Source organism: Microcaecilia unicolor, chromosome 3 (assembly GCF_901765095.1).
Source record: "Microcaecilia unicolor chromosome 3, aMicUni1.1, whole genome shotgun sequence".
Classification (NCBI taxonomy): Eukaryota; Metazoa; Chordata; class Amphibia; order Gymnophiona; family Siphonopidae; genus Microcaecilia; species Microcaecilia unicolor.
Genome location: NC_044033.1, coordinates 142,138,193 through 142,158,374, shown reverse-complemented (window position 1 = coordinate 142,158,374; position 20,182 = coordinate 142,138,193). Strand labels below are relative to the sequence as shown.

General features: G+C 42.0%; 1 protein-coding gene across 1 annotated transcript in view; it reads left to right on the top strand.

Moving 5' to 3' along the window:
* The window catches only part of WDR64 (WD repeat domain 64), a 205,136-nt gene that overhangs the window by 149,789 nt on the left and 35,165 nt on the right, over positions 1 to 20,182 (top strand). Inside the window, 3 exon segments of the mRNA XM_030194685.1 lie at positions 4,591 to 4,652; positions 10,318 to 10,427; positions 19,196 to 19,387. Coding sequence (XP_030050545.1) covers positions 4,591 to 4,652; positions 10,318 to 10,427; positions 19,196 to 19,387 — 364 coding nt within the window.

Sequence of the window (20,182 nt, the reverse complement as noted above, 5' to 3'; positions counted from 1 at the left end):
CTTAAATTTGGCAACATGTTGCTTTCTCTGATTCACTGTTGCTCTAGCAACTTCTTTCTTGCAGTCTCAAAGGAGCTGAAATGAGATACAGACAACACAAACCATACAAAAGAGAGAGAAAAGTCTTCATCTCTAAAGTGGACAGCAGTCCACGGTGTCCTTATCTCTTCTTGGTGTGGATCCACTGGCTCAGTGATGGCTTTGCTGAAGAAGTTCCTTGTCTTCCAGGGAAGTCTTGTGTTGAAGTTCCCAGATGGTTCCAAGTTGTCATTGATGATCTGTAGTTCTGTATCCTCGATTGCACTTTGATGATAGGTGTCTGATCTTTCATTAGGTGATCGATGAAGTGAAGATGAAATCTCTTTCTGAGAGGCAGTACTGAGTGCTGCAGGGATGCAAGTGTGTGGGATGTGCATGTACACGTCTCCTAAGACCTGTTACCTGAAAGTCTCAGTATCTTGCAGTTAACCTTGACATACCAGCACACCTGAAGTCTCTTTCTTTTCTGATATTTTCCTTTATTGAATAACACAACAAAGACCAATAGAAACAGAGCCTGTCAATGAGGTGGCAAGATTGGTTGCATTAACATAAACTACACTACACACAATGCCTAGCTCACATGACCTAGCAGTGAAATAATAACAAACATTAACTCATTCCAGGATTCCACTGTAACTTAGGCAAGGCTATCAAAAGACAGAACAGTGCAGCTGTTCAAGAATCATTCCATTTTTCCCATTCTTGTTGCATTTCTGTTGGTAATGGAACATCTCATCAGTACTTTCGGAAAGTTCTCTCAGTAGGGATCTTCCTTGAATAGTGACTGGAGCCACAACCTCCAGTGGTTCAAACAGACTACTGATTGTAGACAGGACACCTCTGCATTTATATGGTTTCTCTGACCCACTTAAACCCCTTAATTCCTTTTGAAAATTGGCCCAATAGGTACCATTCTTATTAACAGAGATAGGTAGTAACAAAGTACTTGTACTTTGTTACAGTACTTAAGTACAATTTTCAGTACTTTGATTTGTAATGAGTTACATTTTTTTTGCTATACTTTTTACTTGTAACTCATTTTGTACTTAGTAACAAAGTCTAAGTTTATAAAGTATTTTTTAAAGTAGCTTCCATACCTCTTCTTCTCCCCCTCTATAGGCAATATCAGACCTGGCTTGCAGCTGATTGTGCCCAAACTTCCGGTCCAAAAAAAGAAGTCCGGGCCCATTCAGATGCAAGTCGCATCTGACATCACTTGGAAACCTTAGTCCCACCCCCTTCACCCCTGAGTATGATTAGCCTTGGAAGTGTACCATCAGTCTCTCACCTACCCAGAGTCCACAGAGGTGGCCCCTGCTCCTGCCACCTCCTCCTCCTAATTTAGCAACCAACCAATATGGCTGCACTGATTGAAGTGGTACTTATACGCTGAAGTCATCACGTGTACACATTGTGCTTAGTGAACTCCTGCTCCTGCAACCTGACCAGGTTGCTCATAGCCCCTCTGTTAGTGCTGCTCACATCTCCAGCTGCTAGGACTAAAGGACTTGGTGCAGCTCCTTGGTAGAGATGGGCTGTCACTGCTCTGCAAATCTGCAATCAGTCTGTAGGAAAAGCCTTCCCGGAACTAAGCCTCTCTGCCTGATCTGATATAGGCTCACACTTACACACATGTGTCCGTAGCATCAGAGATCACCTGTATACTGGTGCATGTGTGTGGGGATCTCCACATGCAGCTGAGTGAATTTTTCAGAGACCTCCATGTGCAGCCAGGGGGTAGTAGTGTTGCTCGTCTGCTACCTACGATGGTAGCATTAGTCACTGCTATAACTAGTAGTCAGTTAGCTCATAGTCTCAGAGTCTTCACTGTGTCTATTCTGCACTCCAGGCCAGGTGTATTATTTTTTTGCAACAGTAAGCTAAGCAATCAGCCCACCACTGAGTCAAGAGAGAGCTGACTGGATATTTGCATGTACATAAGAATATAAGAATAGCCATACTGGGTCAGACCAATAGCCTAACCCGTATCCTGCTTCCTGCAGTGGCCAGTTCAGGTCACAAGTGCCTGACAGAATCAAATAAAGTAGCAAGATTCGTGCTACTGATCCCAGGAAAAAGCAACGGCTTTCCCCATGTCTATCTTAATAGCAGTTTATGGACTTTCCTCCAGGAACTTGTGCAAACCATGTCCAGGTACCATTCCCTGGCTTGTCTGACCTCTTTGGGGTTACAGGGGGTGGGGGGAGGGAAGCAAAGCAGTGGGCACTGGTGGTTTGTCACCTTGTTCTCTCAGGGTTTCTCTTTCCCATTCCCAGTTCCATCATTTCTTGCTGGAGTTTCTTGCACAGAAGCCTATTATCGTGGTGATTTAAAGACAAAACATTTTCAAACATAAATTTAATCTACATTTTAAAATGCTATCCATATAGCTATTAAAAATTTGAAATTAAAAATGTAAAACACAAAACTCCTTCCCTCCTCCACCCTCTCACAAATAAATTCAACAGGCTTGTTAAAAAGGTATTAATTAAGTTTTTGTTCTGTTGTACCCACGGAGATTATAAATTGTACATATTCATAATACAGTAATGCTTGTAAATATTAGAGAACTGCACGGGAGCAGGGATAGCAGGATTCTCACAGGGATGGACCTGAGGCCACTGCTTGAAGTCTTGGCAGCCATTTTAAAGAAGCGGCACGACAGCAAGAGGGTTAGAGGCAGCGGGCAGGAAAGAGTGGGAATCCTTCCTGCCCCAAAGAAGCCACTAGACCACCAGGGTGACTTGAGGTATGTGCCATGAAGGCACTCAGGGCTGGTTGTATGTGGGAGGGAGAGAACTGTAAAAATCAAGGAGGTAAATCTCTATTTCCTTTTCCTTGCACAGCCATCATCGCCGGGCACTCAAAACAAAGCAAGCAAACCTATGAGCTGCTGCATCCATGTTCTCGTTCTTTATTGTTGGTGGCATTTTTATTTAATCTCACTTATATTTTCAAACATGCCAGCTTGTACAGCATATGGATGTACACAGAGGAAGCATAAAAACGGGATATCTTTTCATAGGTAGAGTAGTAATTTGTTATAAATTGTAATCAGATTGTCATTTGGAGGGGCTGGTTATAGGGACATCCTAGCATGTTATATTCATGCAGCGATTTATTTTCTTCTGGTAAAGTGCCATTAAAACAGACATTATGTTATGAGAATCAGGTGATCAACATTCAGAGATTCTGTCTATCTATTTATTTACTTATTTATGACATTTGTATCCCACATTAAACATGAATTAGGTTGAAACCTGGGAGCATTTAAAATCTTTTTTTTTTCCTATTCCTTCATCAAAAGAAAAAGATGACATGTGGGAACTTGCTCCTTTTGTTTTGTGGATTGCAGTGGTATATTATAACAATGCACTTGCCTGTTTTTTTAAATGCCCAGTTGGGTGTATATGCTAATCTCAACTTTGTTAAAAGTTTCAGACATCCATCTACTTGCTCCCATGATATAACTGAATTCTATTATTCTGTTTCACTGTATTTTCAAATGTAAGCTACATTGAACCCAAGTTTGCTTGGGATAATGTGTGAAATAAATGTTTTAAATAGTCCCTAATTTCTAATAATCTTTTTGCTATTGTTTTCAGTAGCGTTTTGGGTGACCCATTATGGCGGGAATCTCTGCCTACTGGCTTCAGCCCATATAATGTGCTAGATAGACTCACCCCGTCTCCTGTTTTATCTAACCTTCTTGGTAAAAAAAGATGGAGGGAGTGTGGGTGCAGGGAAGAGGGAAGAAAGATTGGTAAGGGGGACATATATGGAGTAGTGGGGAAGGGAAAATGGGGAAATATTTATTTATTTATTTATTTATTTATTTATTTATTTATTGTATTTGTACCCCACATTTCCCCACCTTTTTGCAGGCTCAATGTGGCTTACAGAGTATGGAAATGAGAACGTCATAGAGCACATGGGATAGAAGGGAATGGAAAGAAGATGGGGACATGCTGTTCATGGATATGTGTATCTTACTTAATTTTGTATTTAGCAAAGTATGGAAGAAAATGATTTATGTTACTTTTACTAGAATTTTTACTGTGTAGAAAATATGGCTTTCTTGGAGGGGGGTCAAAGTGACTGCAGCACAGCACAGCAAGGGCAGGGTGGGCTTGGGGCTGGGATGGAGGAGATTACTTCAGGCGGGGATGGGTTGGATTCCCGTGGGGATGGGTTAGATTCCCCACGGGTACAGGCGGGGACAAGTTAGATTTCTGTCCACGTGCAACTCTCTAGTAAACATACTAGATTCTGTAGTCCAACTTATTAAGAATACTTTTTACTTTGTAACAAAAAAGTCGTTTTAAGAGCTGTACTTTCTTACTTTTACTTGCATATTTTTTAGGATGTCTTTCTACTTTCACTTCATTACTTTTGAAGCCAGACTTTTACATTTTACTGAAGTACTTTTAAAAAGTAACAGCACCATCATCTCTGCTTATCGAAGTATATTCTACCTAGATCTATGTCAACTGTTAGTCAACAGGATTAGGCATGATTTTTAATTAAAAATTTTGTGATTTCATGCAGAAGGGTATATTATATTCTGGAATATTGGTTTATTTCTGGAAGATCCACCATCAGGGACCAAGGTGAGAAATAAAAAGTATGCTTTTCATTGTTACTTTGGTAGGTTGTTTATTATTAGCATTTCTAATTTTAAATTTTAGCTAATGAACACCAATAACATACCCTGATGCAAAACAAATTAAAATAGGTTTTTATTGGATAAACACAGGAAAACATCACTTCCCCTAGCAATCTCACCCCTCACTGGCATATATTGCATCCTTTACTTTTTATTTTTGCCTTCTCTGAGCCTACAATATACATATTTAACGAAAAAGGTACCCAACAATATTTACTGTACAAAAACACAGATAAGTAGCAATTTTTTGTTCCCATGATTTGCTGAAAAATAAACACTTAAATTTGCAATTCATAAACACCTAAGAATAGAAACCCTATTTGATATTCACAGTTCTGAAAGGAGTTTGATGCAGGAAGTAACCTGTTCCAGGGCAGAGGGAGCTGCAGCGAACGCGCGAAGTCAGCAAACTCAGAGCAGGCGCGCGCCGCGGCACCCCCCAGCGGCGTGTACCCGGTGTACCCGGGGGGGACCGCCCCCACCGCCCCCCGGCGTGTACCCGGTGTACCCGGGGGGGACCGCCCCCACCGCCCCCCCTTGGTACGCCACTGGTGCTATTGCTAGATAATTTCAATATCTGAGGGTAATTTGGATATCCTAGTTATGATGTCTTCTAGAATTTCTTTTTTATTCTAATTTTAAACAATTTATAACCAGCAGTAGGAAAATCCTGGTTCTCTGCAGGGAGAACTCTTCTGGTAACTGGGAACAGAAATCACAAGGAGGGGTGAAACTGGACCTGATACTTAGTGACCCCTGATGCTAGATGGTGTGGGTCACTATTAGGACATGTGGTGATGGTTCATTCAATGGCAAGTGTTCTAGATTTGAAGAAAACTAGCATTGTTAAGATGGGGCTGTACTTAAGGAGTCAGTTGGAAGAGAACATCTAAAGGATGCAGAAGAACAATGGACAAAACTGAAAGGAGATATTTTAAGAGCAACAACCTTTATTAGGAAAGTAAATAAATATATAGGGCCCTATATTTAAATAAGGCTGAGTTCCTAAATTTGTGCCCTGTTTTCCACCAAATTTAAGAGCATATGTTTTCAGCTGAAAATTCATGTTTCTTTAGGAGCTTAAAAGTTATGCTTATTAATGTAACCCTGCTATTAATTTGTCTAGATTTATGAACCTAATTTATAAATCTAGTAATGAAAATCAGTGCTAAACTCCTAATCCTCCCCCATGCTCTAAAGGCCTCTTTTATCAAGCCATGCTAGCGGTTCCCATGCAGCAATGCCAACAGAACCCATTCAAAGTGAATGGGCTTTGCTGGCATTACCACCTTGGGAGCCGCTAGCACGACTTGATAAAAAAAAGTTCTAAATCTGCTTCTGTTGCAACTACTTTTCATGCTCTTAAATTTAGGAGTTTGGTGGAATTTTGAGTATAAAGTTGTGCACTCAGGCCAATTTGTTAGTGTAACTCCTAAAGTTATGAGCATAAATCCTTTTAACATCAGGCCCATTTTTCTAAAGGAGTAACTGAAAAAGTACAGGAAAAAGATGGAATGTTCATAACGTACAAGTGATTACAGAGAAAGCACAGAAACATAGAAAATGATGGCAGATAAAGGCATATGGCCCATCTAATCTGCCCATCCATATCATCCACTATCTCGTCCTCTCCCTAAAAGATCCCTCATGCCTGTCCCATACTTTTTTGAACTCAGACACAGTCCCTGTCTCCACAACCTCCTCTAGGAGGTCGTTACATGCACCCTCCACTATCCCCTTTTAACTTCTTCGTATGCCCTCTCATTCCAGAACTTCCTTTCATTTGAAAGAGACCTGCCTCCTGTGCTTTTATGATTGAGACATTTAAATGTCTCCCTCGGCATACCTCCTCTCTCTCGTCTTTCTTCCAAGGTATACATATTGAGGTCTATGAGTCTGTCTCTATATGCTTTTTGATGAAGACCACTGACCATTTTAGTGGCCGCCCTCTGGACTGTTCATATCTTTTTGAAGGTGCCGTCTCCAGAATTGTCCAGAAACAGAGAAACGATATCTTGAAAAGCTGAGAAGTTGGTAAACAGTCAGAGCAGCATAAATGCAAATGGAAGAAAAAATAGCTATTTTAGTAACAGAAGAAAGTGAAAATGTATTATTTTGAGATTTGAGAGTGAAAGGGGAGTTACAAGTAGAGACTAAGGAGGAAAAAGTGGAATGGTATAACAAATATTTCATTTGATGTTCACTGAGGAAGAACAGAAAGTAGGACTACAGAAAAAGGGCACAAATAAAGAATGGAACTAAAGCAAACACTTTTCAGATGATTCAGTTCACGAACAGCTAGCTAAACTAAAAGTAAACAAAGTGATGAGATTGGACAGGATACATAGAAGGGTGTTTGACCTTTTCAACGCTTCTTTACAGTTGACAGTGATGTTGGAGGACTGAAAATTAGTAGCTATGAGTCCTCATCACAAAAGTAGAGGTAAGCAGGAGGCTGGGAAATACAGACCAGTTAATTTAAATTCATTGGTGAATAAACTATGATAGTGCAGTTTCTGAAATCCAGTAGATTATAGGATTTGAGGCAGTATTCTTTTAGCAAAGGTAGTTCTTACCAGATGAATCTAATATATTTTGGTGACTAGAGATGTGGTGTACTTGGATTTCAGCAATACCTTTGACGAGGTTCCCCACTGATGACATATGTTAACTGAGGGCCCTATGTAAGGGCACTAAAAAGTGTTTGAGTTAGAAACCGGTTAGGTGGGATGCGACAGACAGTAGTGGTAAATGGAGTTTACTTGGAGGAAAAAGGTGTTACCAGTGGAGTACCACAGGCATTGGTTGTTGGCCTGGTCCTTTAGAACATTTTTGTAAGTGATATTGCAGAAAGGTTATCAGGAAATGTTTCCCTTTTGTAGCTGATACCAAAATCTGCGATGATTAGAGACCCTGAAAGGTACAAAAAACATAAGGAGGGCTCTATCAAAGCCTGAGTAATGGTCTAGAGTATGACTGCTAAGATTACGTGCTAAAAATGCAGGTTCATACATGTGGCTGCAAAATCCCAAGGGAGCATTACGGTATTGAGGGTGAAATTCTGTGTACCAAACAAGAATGGAATCTGGAGCTTATCATATCTGGTGATCTCAAGGTGATGGAAAAAGCTAGAAGGATGCTTGAGGTGCATAGGGAGATGAAAAGCCAGAAGGAAAAAGGAGGTGATAGTGCCTCTGTATATGTGTCTGATGAGACTTCATTTGGAATACTCTGTACCATACTTTCACAAATATATAAACTGGATTGAGTAGGCCCCAAGGGCAGCTACTAAGTAGTCAAGAGCCTTCATTATAAGTAGATTGGAACAGATTTAAAGATCTAAATATGTATATCCTTTGGGATAAGGGAGATATGATAAAGATATTTAAATCACATCCAAGGTATAAATGTACAGGATGAAGCCATCTTTCAATGGAAAAGAGACTGTGAAGTGAGGCGTCATACATAGTATGAAGATGAAAAGGGATAAACTCAGGAAAAATCCACAGAAATCTTTACAGAAAGGACGTAGGTCCATGGAATAGCCTTGCACTGGAGGTAATGGAGACAAGGACAATATTTGAATTAAAGAAAGCATGGGACAAACACAGATGATCTCTGAGTAAGAGGAAGGGATCATAGAATTGAGCAGTTGGTATGGACGGACAGGCTGCATACCCTGTAGACCATCCAGCTTATAATCGAACGAGAAAAACGCCCAAGTTCCGACCTAAATCGGGAGATGGGCGTTTTTCTCACAAAAACAAATAAAGCGGTATAATCGAAAGCCGAACTTTGGACGCTTTCAACTGCACTCCGTCGCGGATGCGGACAAAGTTGACGGGGGCGTGTCGGAGGCGTGGTGAAGGCGGAACTGGGGCGTGGTTATCGGGCGAACAGAGATGGGCGCCTCCCACTTAGCCATCTATCCCCCCTTCAGTCTGTTCAGAACTCTGCTGCACGTCTCATATTCCGCCAGAACCGATATACTCATATCACCCCTCTCCTCAGGTCACTTCACTGGCTTCCGATCAGATACCGCATTCAATTCAAGCTTCTCCTTCTTACCTACAAATGCACTCAGTCTGCTGCCCCTCACTACCTCTCTACCCTCATCTCCCCTTACGTTCCCGCCCGTAACCTCCGTTCACAGGATAAATCCCTCCTCTCAGTACCCTTCTCCACCACCGCCAATTCCAGGCTCCGCTCATTCTGCCTCGCCTCACCCTATGCTTGGAACAACCTTCCTGAACCCTTACGCCAAACCCCCTCCCTGCCCGTCTTCAAGTCTTTGCTTAAAGCCCACCTCTTCAATGCTGCGTTCGGCACCTAACCCTTACCGTTCAGTGAATCCAGACTGCCCCAATTTGACTGCCCCTATCGGACCGACCGTTCACTTGTCTATTAGATTGTAAGCTCTTTGAGCAGGGACTGTCTCTCTTTGTTAAATTGTACAGCGCTGCGTAACCCTAGTAGCGCTCTAGAAATGTTAAGTAGTAGTAGTAATGGATGCGTTTGTAGCTAGCATTTAGGGCACTTTTCCTGGACCCTGTTTTTTCACGAATAAGGCCCCAAAAAGTGCCCTAAATGACCAGATGACCCCCAGAGGGAGTCGGGGATGACCTCCCCTGACTCCCCCAGTGGTCACTAACCCCCTCCCACCACAAAAAAATGATGTTTCACAACTTTTTACTTTCACCCTCAAATGTCATACCCTCCTCCCAAGCAGCAGTATGCAGGTCCCTGGAGCAGTTGTTAGGGGGTGCAGTGGACGTCAGGCAGGTGGACCCAGGCCCATCCCCCCCCTACCTGTTACAATTGTGCTGCTTAATGCTACTAGTCATCCAACCCCCCCAAACCCACTGTACCCACATGTAGGTGCCCCCCTTCACCTCTTAGGGCTATAGTAATGGTGTAGAATTGTGGGCAGTGGGTTTTGAGGGGGATTTGGGGGGCTCAACACCCAAGGGAAGGGTGCTATGCACCTGGGAGCTCTTTTACCTTTTTTTTTGTTTTTGTAAAAGTGCCCCCTAGGGTGCCCGGTTGGTGTCCTGGCATGTGAGGGGGACCAGTGCACTATGAATCCTGGCCCCTCCCACGAACAAATGCCTTGGATTTATTCGTTTTTGAGCTGGGCGATTTCATTTTCCATTATCGGTGAAAAGCAAAAACGCCCAGCTCACACCTTGGCGAATAAAACATGGGCGTCTATTTTCTTTTGAACATACGGTTCACTCCGCCCCTTCACGGACCCGTTCTCGGAGATAAACGCCCATGGAGATAGGCGTTTCTGTTCGATTATGCCCCTCCATATGTTCCTTTTTTGCCATCATGTTCTAAGTATAGTAGAATGAAATTGTTTGTAGAAATGTTTTACATTTTTTTAGGTTTAGGTTTATTTGATTTGTTATACCATCATTCATGACTTTGCAAACAAAACTAAATCAAAGAAACAGGCAAAATGAATGTCATTTATCAAATAGGAAAGAAAGCTGTAAATTTTTTTACATTTTGTCTATATTTTGTTCTGTATTTGCAAAATAGAAAACAGAACATCCATTAAATATTTTTCACTAACTTTCTCCCACCCTTTTATGTTTTTCTAACAGACAATAACGCAGCAGTTATATTGGAAGGCCCATATGCTAAAAGTGGTCAGCTTATTTTATGTGGAAAAGAAAAATGTTGTTGTCTCAGCCTCTGATGATAGTTCTGTAAGGTACTATATGTTTGCATGACTTTAACATAATGGTTTAACTGTGTTTAATGGCTGTTAATGGTAAAAATTGGTAGAAATCCATAAGAACTGCACTCGGCAAGCATGTTTCACATAGGCACAGAAACAGATTTGGAATGATGGGCAGTCCATCTCCAATATAGACAAAGCAAAAGTTGCCTCTCTCTCTACACTCTTCTCAACTAACAGAAAAGGTAAGACATATAAGACAACAATCAGGTTAGTTTCCATATTTTCTTGTATAAATGAAATACCTCTGTGCCATGTTTCCATGCCGGGGCATTCTTATGTCTGGAACTGACCTGAATCAGTCCTTCAATATTTGGGACCAGATATTCAGCTGGCAGTAGATAGCATTTTTATGTCCACCACTGGCACTAATACCGGAAATTCAATGCCGGGCCCTGTGCGGGCTTCGGCATTGAATTTCTGTTTTTTTTCAAGCTGGCTAGCACATGACCAGTTAAGTTGATATTCGGACTTAATTGGCCATGGGTTAGCAGATATTTATCCATTAAGCTAGGCCAGTTAATTTCTGAATACTGGAACTTAATCGGTCATGCCCCCGAAATAGCCGGCTTAAAGTTTGGTGCTAACCAGTCATTTTCAGTGGTAATAACTAGTTAAGTGCTGCTGAAAATGACCAGTTAGCCACCGACAAGCGAGTTAACCGGTCCTTGGCTGTTCCCAGGCAGTTAACTCATTTTGAATATCAGTCGATTGGTGTCTGGTTCCTCCAATTGGAGAAGAATGGTATTAGCAGGTGAAATTTCCCTCCCTGCTCCCAGGGAAAACAAAATAGGTGTGACTGAGACCAGGGATAGATAGGAGTATTTAAAAGGGTTATTAACTTATAGCAATATTGTTTTTTGACAGTACCAACAGTACATTTAAATAGTTGCAGTACTATTCACCTTGAAACATAAATATACAAAGAGCAGGAAGAATGTTGTATATTTCTACAGGGTGTCAGATATCCATGAAGAAAATTTTTTTTATTTATTTTTTTTTTTATTGCATTTGTATCCCACCTTTTCCCACCTATTTGTAGGCTCAAAGTGGCTTAGAGTGTGGTTATGACATAATCATTTCGTGATAACAGGTACTAACCCCATATCTTCCCCATGATCTTAGTGATTATTCTCCCCTTTTTCCTTCCCACTGTACCCTAAGTCTCACCTATGAGTACAACTGAACCAATGGGTGCTGTGAATCATGAGGAAATTTGCCATGCTTGGCCTGACCATCTGCTTAGGTTCAGTCTTCCAGAGGCCACTGTTCTCTTGACTCTCAGCCACTGGACACCACTCCAGCTGGAGCTGTGGCCTTATAACCACTAGACCATAAACCACTACTAAATGGACTTGGGAAAAATCCACAATTCCAGGAATAACATGTATAGAATGTTTGTACGTTTGGGAAGCTCACCAGGTGCCCTTGGCCTGGATTGGCTACTGTCATGGACAGGATGCTGGACTTGATGGACCCTTGGTCTTTTCCCAGTGAGGCATTACTTATGTACTTATGTAGACTCCAATCTGCCTGGGGCTGCCACTCCATTTCCTCTCAGCTGCTGGATTTTTCTTCTGTCTCATAGCTGTCGGACCCCATTCTGCTGGGGGTTGTTACTGCACTGCTTCTCAGCCACTGAGTTCTGTTCTTGGGCCTGGGTCCTGATGCACTTTCCTTATTGGAAGGAATTTCCACCCATGACTTAACCTTTTTAGAGCACCCATATTTCCCTTCTTTTGAACTTTCATCCTAAAGTAATATGGTGCTTGTAATCTTTGCTATAAGGGACAGTTTATTTCATGAGGAAGTAGAGGGAGAGGCAAGGAAAAGATGAGAAAAGGAATGGATATGGATTAGGTCTATCTGCATCTGATTTGATTTTCTGCTCTGAGTTTGAGTATATCAGCAGGGAAAGGAGTTTAATAGTATCTTTGATTATGAGATGAAAAATGTGTTGCAAGGCATAAATCATGGAAGTTGTTTGGATTTAATTTTTTCCAAGGTTCATCAAAGACTGGGCTGATTTTTTTCTAATAATTTTTAAGGGAATAGATAATGTGCCATTGCAAGAAGGTTTAATGCCCACAGTTTTGAAATGTGCTATATTTAAAACAATCATGAAAAATCCAATCAAATTTAGACCCTACTGTTTTGTTACACTATCTTCCAGTTTTCAGCTTTCCCTTTCTGAGGAAGTTCATAGGCAAAGGGGCTCATCTTCAAAATAGAAACACATCCAAAAAGTGGCACAAAGCAGCAGATGGATATTTTTTCCAAAACATCCAAACTGCTATTTTTGAAACCCATTTTTATGATGTTTTTCTAAGACATTTGTTGGCAGTACATCCAAATCTCAAGGAGGCACGTCAGGGGTGTGTTGGGGGTGGGACTTGGGCACTCCTAACATTTGGACGTTTTTCTGCCATAATGGAACAAAAACAAAAACGTCCAGGGCTACAATTTAGACATTTTGGTCTATACCCGTTTTTTTCATGACTAAGAGGGGCATTTTCAAAAGGGATGTCCAAGTTGCGATTTGGACGTCCTTGTAAAACGGCAAAATCCAGGGGCGGGGGAAACCCGTATTTTCAAAACAAGATGGACGTCCATCTTTCGTTTCGAAAATACCATCTTTAAATTTCGCCGTCCCTAGATTTGGACGTCCCTAGACATGGATGTTTCTTACTTTAGGCGATTTTCGAAACCAAAGACATCCATGTCAAAAATGACCAAATGCAAGCCATTTGGTTGTGGGCGGAGCCAGCATTTGTAGTGCACTGGTCCCCCTGACATGCCAGGACACCAACTGGGCACCCTAGGTACATAGCTCCCTTACCTTGTGTGCTGAGCCCCCAAAACCCGCTACCCACAACTGTACACCACTACCATAGCCCTTCCGGGTGAAGGGGGGCACCTAGATGTGGGTACAGTGGGTTTATGTTTGGTTTTGGAGGGCTCGCTGTTTCCTCCACAAACGTAACAGGTAGGGGGGTTGGGGTTGGGTCCACCTGTCTGAAGTGCACTGCACCCACTAAAACTGCTCTAGGGACCTGCATGCGCTGTCATGGACCTGAGTATGACATCTGAGGCTGGCACGACATATTTTAAAGATGTTGTTTGAGGGTGGGAGGGGGTTAGTGACCACTGGGGGAGTAACAGGAGGTCATCCCCGATTCCCTCCGGTGGTCATCTGGTCATTTTGGGCACCTTTTTGTGCCTTAGTCGTAAGAAAATCAGGTCCGGGTGAAAACGTCCAAGTGTTCGTAAGGGATGACCTTGCTTTTTTCGATTATGGGTCAAGGATGTCCAAGTATTAGGCACGCCCAAGTCCCATTTTCACTACGCCTCTGACACGCCCCCTTGAACTTTGGCTGTCCTTGTGACGGAGTGCGGAGTGCAGTTGGAGACGTTCTAAATCGGGTTTTGATTATACCGATTTGGATGTCCCTGGGAGAAGGATGTCCATCTTCCAATTTATGTCAAAAGATGGGCGTTCTTATCTTTCAAAAATTAGCCCATAAGTCACTAAAAGTTGCACTAAAAGACCAGATGACCACTGAAGGCAGGAGCCCCCTTACTCCACCAGTGATTACTGACCTCTCCCACCCCCAAAGAAGTGAAATAAACAATACATACCAGCCACTATGACAGCTTCAGATGTTATGGCCAGTCCTATTAGAGCAGCAAGCAGGTCCCTTAAGTAGCCTACTGGTCAATGCAATGTACTATAGAAAAAAAGGACCCAGGTCCATATCTCACTCTAAATATTACGCTTATGGTGGAATGTGTGAGCCCTCCGAAATTCACCAAAAACCTACTGTACCTACATAGAGGTGATACTTGCAGGCATAAGGGCTATTGTAGTGGTGTACAATTGGTGGGTTTTGTAGGACTCACCATATAATATAAGGGGGCAATTGTGACATGTGTACTTGAGACCTTTTATTTGAAGTCCATTGCATTGCCCCCAAGGGTGCTCCACAGTTCTGCTAGGGATGTCTGTGTGGCTAGTCTACTAAGAATGCTGGCGCCTCCTACATCCCAATGGCCTGATTTTGTGTGTTTTTCACTTGGCCAATTTTTAAAATGAAAATGGTCCAAAAAGATATTAGCACTCCCCCAAATTCTGTAAATGGCGTTCAAAGATGTGCACGCAAATCTGTGCACTATGCCGGTTTGTGTTTGCATCTTAATTAGTTAACAAGCCAATCGGCATGATAATTGACCACTAATGTGCAATTATTAGCACTTATGGCCACTAATGAGGAATTATGCACACATCTCTATGCATATTCAATAAAGTGTTGTGTGCAGTTTGTGAGTCGCACAACTGAAAAGTGGATGTGATCAGGGGTATATCTATTAGTTATACATCCTATTATAGAATCAGACCTATCTGTGTGCTAAAATGGCTGCCGAATCATAGGCTTGCACTTAGCAATCCTAACTACTGGCTCATACATATTTCATGTGGTTTTTGCTAAGTACTACTCTGTACAGTGTGGATTTTGGTGTGATTTTCTTGTCAATGGTGGTTTAGATCAACATGAATTATGCTGAGGAACTTTATCACAGTTCTGTTAATATTCTTAGGTGTGCTAGAGAGTCTAGTGTGCCCATACCAAGGTAGTAACCATTATATTATGCTCCATGTTTAAGACATGGCCCCTTGAAACCTACTTTTAAGGCTGTAGTCTGGTGTACCTTCTTCTCCCCCCTCCCCCTCTCCTCTTGTCTGAAAACCTCTAGTATAGAAGGATTTCCTACCATCTCTCCTTCCCCAACAGTGTCCCAGCTTGAGAGAGAGAGGATTAGAGAGAGTTGCTAGCACATCTTGATATCAAAAGACCTACCTGGGTCCCCAGCCTGTGCTGAGGTGTCCTGGCTTCCAAGGCCATAGATGGAGGCCCTGGGAAGGACTTAGTAAACTGACTGCTCCACAGGGGTGAGGTTTTGAATGTCAGCCTCCTGAGGGTTGTTCTCAGTCTTGGCCTTGACATCCTTCTTCAGCTGCCTCCATTTTCTTGTGCAGACTTCCACATCTCTATTCTCTTGGAAGACAGAATTTAGCTTATGACATGTAGCCACCCAGTCTCACTGCTTGGAGTGTGTCCCAACCCTTTGCCCTTTAGGGGTAAATAGAGTGGCAATGTGTGCCACTAACTCCTTCACTAGGAGTCCCACCTCAGCAGATCTACAGTTCCCCTTCCTAGCAGGGGGATTCTTTTGGGCTGCCAGGGCTTGCATGAGATGTGGAGGTTTGATAAATCCCGACATGGAGGTTTTAATAGGGCATTCAATACATCTCAATTGCAGGTAGTTGGATGTTTTGAGTGGAGATGTTCAGAATTTGATAATGACCCACATATTTAGATGTCTGGTGGAGAGTGACATCTAAATGGAGAGATTTAGACACTATTTTTGACCCTCGTTGTTGTCCTAATGTTTCTAAGAAGGAGGTGACTTGTTGTCATCATGGGATGCTATAGACCTGTGAAACTAACTCATTTCCTCCCTATCCTGTCTCCTCAACACCAGACAGCTGAAAAAAAGAGGCCAGGAGCCATTAGAGCTCAACATGTACTATTGTCTCCAAGTAAGCTTTGAGCTTGATGTGCAATCTTCTCCTACGTTCCCTTCTGCCCATCACCAACCACTGACTATTCTCAGTTTCCAGCCATGTGTAGCCCACACACTCTGGCCTGCAGTGCACTCCCACTATCCTCTCTCCTTTACCCACCTGCCTGTGGGGTTGTCCGGTATCCTAGGTTCTGAGATTCACAGTGCGTGGTACTTTTCCTCTCCTTCACTGTGGGATGTGGTGGTAGATAGGTTATTATCAGACAATGGCAGTTCTCACCACCAGTGACATACAATTGCACATAGAGGGATATGATGAGGAAAGGTGCAACAGAATGACACATCACATCAACTGTGACATTTCTTTGGATTTACCTTGGCAGGTGTCAAATCACTCCAATGGGGATGATGGACCCATCAGCCAGGTCACAAGTGCCTGGCAGAAACCCAAATAGTATCAACATTCCATGCTACCAATCTCAGGGCAAGCAGTGCATTTCCCTACATCTATCTCAATAACAGACTATGGATGTTTCCTCCAGGAACTTGACCAAACTATTTTTAAACCCAAATACGCTAACCACTGTTACCATATCCTCTGGCAATGAGTTCAAGCTTAACTATTCATTGAGAGAAAAGATGTTTCCTCCTATTTGTTTTAAAAGTATTTCCATGTAACTTCATTGGAGTGGCCTAGTGGTTAGGGTGGTGGACTTTGGTCCTGAGGAACTGAGTTCAATTCCCACTTCAGGCACAGGCAGCTCCTTGTGACTCTGGGCAAGTCACTTAACCTTCCATATCCCCATGTAAGCCACATTGAGCCTGCCATAAGTGGGAAAGCACAGGATACAAACGTAACAAAAATAAATTGAGAGTCCCCTAGTCTTTGTACTTTTTGAAAGAGTAAAACATGGATTCACTTTTATCCAGTCTACACCACTCAGGATTTTGCAGATCTCAATTGTATCTCCCCTCAGCCGTATTTTTCCGAAGCTGAAGAGCCCTGACCTCTGTAGCCTTTCCTCATATGACAGGAGATCCATCCCCTTTATCATTCCTTTTCTAATTCTACTATATCTTTGAGATACAGCGACCAGAATTGAATGCAATACACAAGGTGAGGTCGCGCCATGAAACGATACCGAGGCATTATAATATTCTTGAACTTATTTGCCATCCCTTTCCTAATAACTTCTAGCATCCTGTTTGCTTCTTTGGCCACCGCCACACACTGGGCAGAAGATTTCAGTGTATTTTCTACAATTACACCTAGATCTTTTTCTTGGGTGCTGACTCCCATGATGGACCCTAGTATCAAGTAACTATGATTCAGATTATTCTTCCCAATGTGCATCACTTTGCATTTATCCACATTAATTTTCATCTGCCATTTGGATGCCCAGTCTGCCAAAATCCTAAGGTCTTCCTGCAATTTTTCAGAATCCTCATGTGTTTTGACAACTTTGAATAGTTTTGTGTCATCTGCAAATTTAATCACCTCACTCGTCATTCCAATTTCTAGATCATTTATAAATATGTTAAATAGCACCGGTTCCAGTACAGATCCCTGCAGCACTCCACTATTCATTCTTCATGAAGAAAAATGGTCATTTAACCCTACCCTCTATTTTCTGTCCAGTAGTCAATTCCTAATCCATAGAAGGATGTTGCCTCCTATCCCATAACTTTTTAATTTTCTCAGGAGTCTCTCATGAGGAATTTTGTCAAAATCTTTCTGAAAATGTAGATGTACTACATCAACCGGCATACCTTTATCCATATGTTTATTCACGCATTCTAAGAAATGAAGCAAATTGGTGAGGCAGACTTCCTTTGGCTGAACCCATGCTATCTCTGTCCCATTAAATCATGTTTGTCTATGTGTTCTGTATATTTATTCTTTATAACAGTTTTGCCTGGCACTGAAGTGAAGCTTACCGGTCTGTAATTTCCCGGATCACCCCTGGAACCCTTTTTAAAAAGTGGCGTTACTTTGGTCACCCTCCAATCTTCAGGTACTACAGACAATTTGAAGGACAGGTTACAGATCACTAATCCCCCCTTTTATAAAGCTGCGCTAGTGGCTTCTGGTGTGGTAATGCTGACACAGCCCATTCAAAGTGAATGGGCTTTGTCCTCATTGCCATGCGGCAGCCACTTGTGCGGTGTTGTAAAAAGGGGGGAGGGGTACAACAGATTGACAAGTTCATGTTTGAGTTCTTTCAGTACCCTGGGATGTATACCATCTGGTCCAGATGATTTATCACTCTTTAACTTGTCAATTTGGCTCAGTTTGTCTTCCAGGTTCACCAAGGTTTCTTTCAGTTCCTCTGCATCATCACCCTTGAAAACCATTTCTGGTACAGGTAGATTTCTTATGTATTCTTCCATAAAGACCAAAGCAAAGAATTCATTCAATCTCTCCTCATAGAGGGGAGGAGCCTTGGAGACCTGGTACCCCTCCTTTGGGCTCAGACCCCCTCCAAAGCTGCAGTACCCGTTCAATGGTTGGCAGGGTTGCTGGTCATCAACACTAGAATTTCGTTGTTGATGGTAATAACACAGATAATCCAGGATATATCAGATCTAGCAATGACATAATGGACAGAGAGCTAAGTGAGCATTTGCTTGTTATGATGCCAGGAAATAATTTGTTTCCTTTTTATGAGATTATCATCAGTCACATCTGAGAAAAGGACCTGTGCCATCATGAAAGGTCATGTATTGCAAAGCTATTTAATTATTTGTACTTTCAACCAATAAGCGGTATCACAGTCTCAAAGTTTTTCTTCCCAGGAACAATAGGATTTCTTGAACATTGTAGCCAGAAAGAGTGTTAGGGTGCACTTGTACAAGATATAAGACAACACTGGCATGCACATTCTTGATTATGCTGTGAATTTCTTACTCTACAACTGCTTGACAAGATCCTCTTGTTTTCTTTTATCTCTTTGTAACACCAATTATATTCTTTTCCCTGTTATGACGATGCCATAACAGATCTTTGTAAGCCACATTGAGCCTGCAAATAGGTGGGAAAATGTGGGATACAAGTGCAATAAATAAATAAATAATAAATAAAAATTTATCATTTTTTCTGACAATACATATGTACATTTTGATAATCTTTTTCCTTTTCCCCCTGTTGATATACGCAGGCTTTGGCATGCTCCTACTGGACATTATATTGGATATTTTGGTCAGTATAGGGTTTTTCAACATTTGGAACCCACTGAATTTATATTACCTTGTGATATTAATGAAGTGCCAGTGAAAACAAGAACAGATGCCAAGAGCATCCTGGAAAAGAAACAGAAGTATCAGTATCCCCTCATTTTTGACAGGGATAGGTAAGATAAATATTGAATCTCATACTTCCCATACTTTTTCATATGTCTTTCTCAGACAGCTAGTTTGAGTATCATGGGAATGCTTTGCATTAATGATACTCAAACTAACTTCCTTTAGGGCTCGCTAGGGTTGGAGCAAAAAGACAAACAATGGCTACCTGCAAAAGCTTACTTTATAATGGCTTCTGACCAGCTGACTAAATTGTCTCTAAGATCACACAAAGGATTAAAATATATTTGGGTCAATATTCAGTTGCCACAATCTGTGTATCTTTTTAAATGCTGGCTCAGTGGTGAAAAAATATCTGGATGTTCAGTACCACTATCCATGGGCCCCCAAATTTTATAAAGGTAACCCACAATTGGGTGCGGATCCCAGATCAGTGCCCAGAATAATTAGTTAATGAGCTCTAATGATTTAATTATTGGAGCTAACAATCACTTAATTGGCACTAATTATGATTTGGGTGCCAATCTGGTTATGCGCTATTCTCTAACAATGGGCACCTAAATTGGATCGCAGTGTTTTGTTGGGCAAGAGAAGAGGGAACTAAGGCTGATGCTGGACAGACATCTATGGTTTGTGTCCCGCAAAAGACAGGTGAAGCTTCAGCAACTTCAGTATTGTAGATCACTTTATTGTCACGTGCTGCGAATGAGAATGCTGTGGGGGGTGGGGGGGGGGGGGGAAGATGGAAGACATCTTGACTGGTAAGTTGAATACTGCCAGCAATACATGGGGGATGATGTGTGCTTATAACCAAGACTCTATCATGTTTTGCTGCCTATATGTTG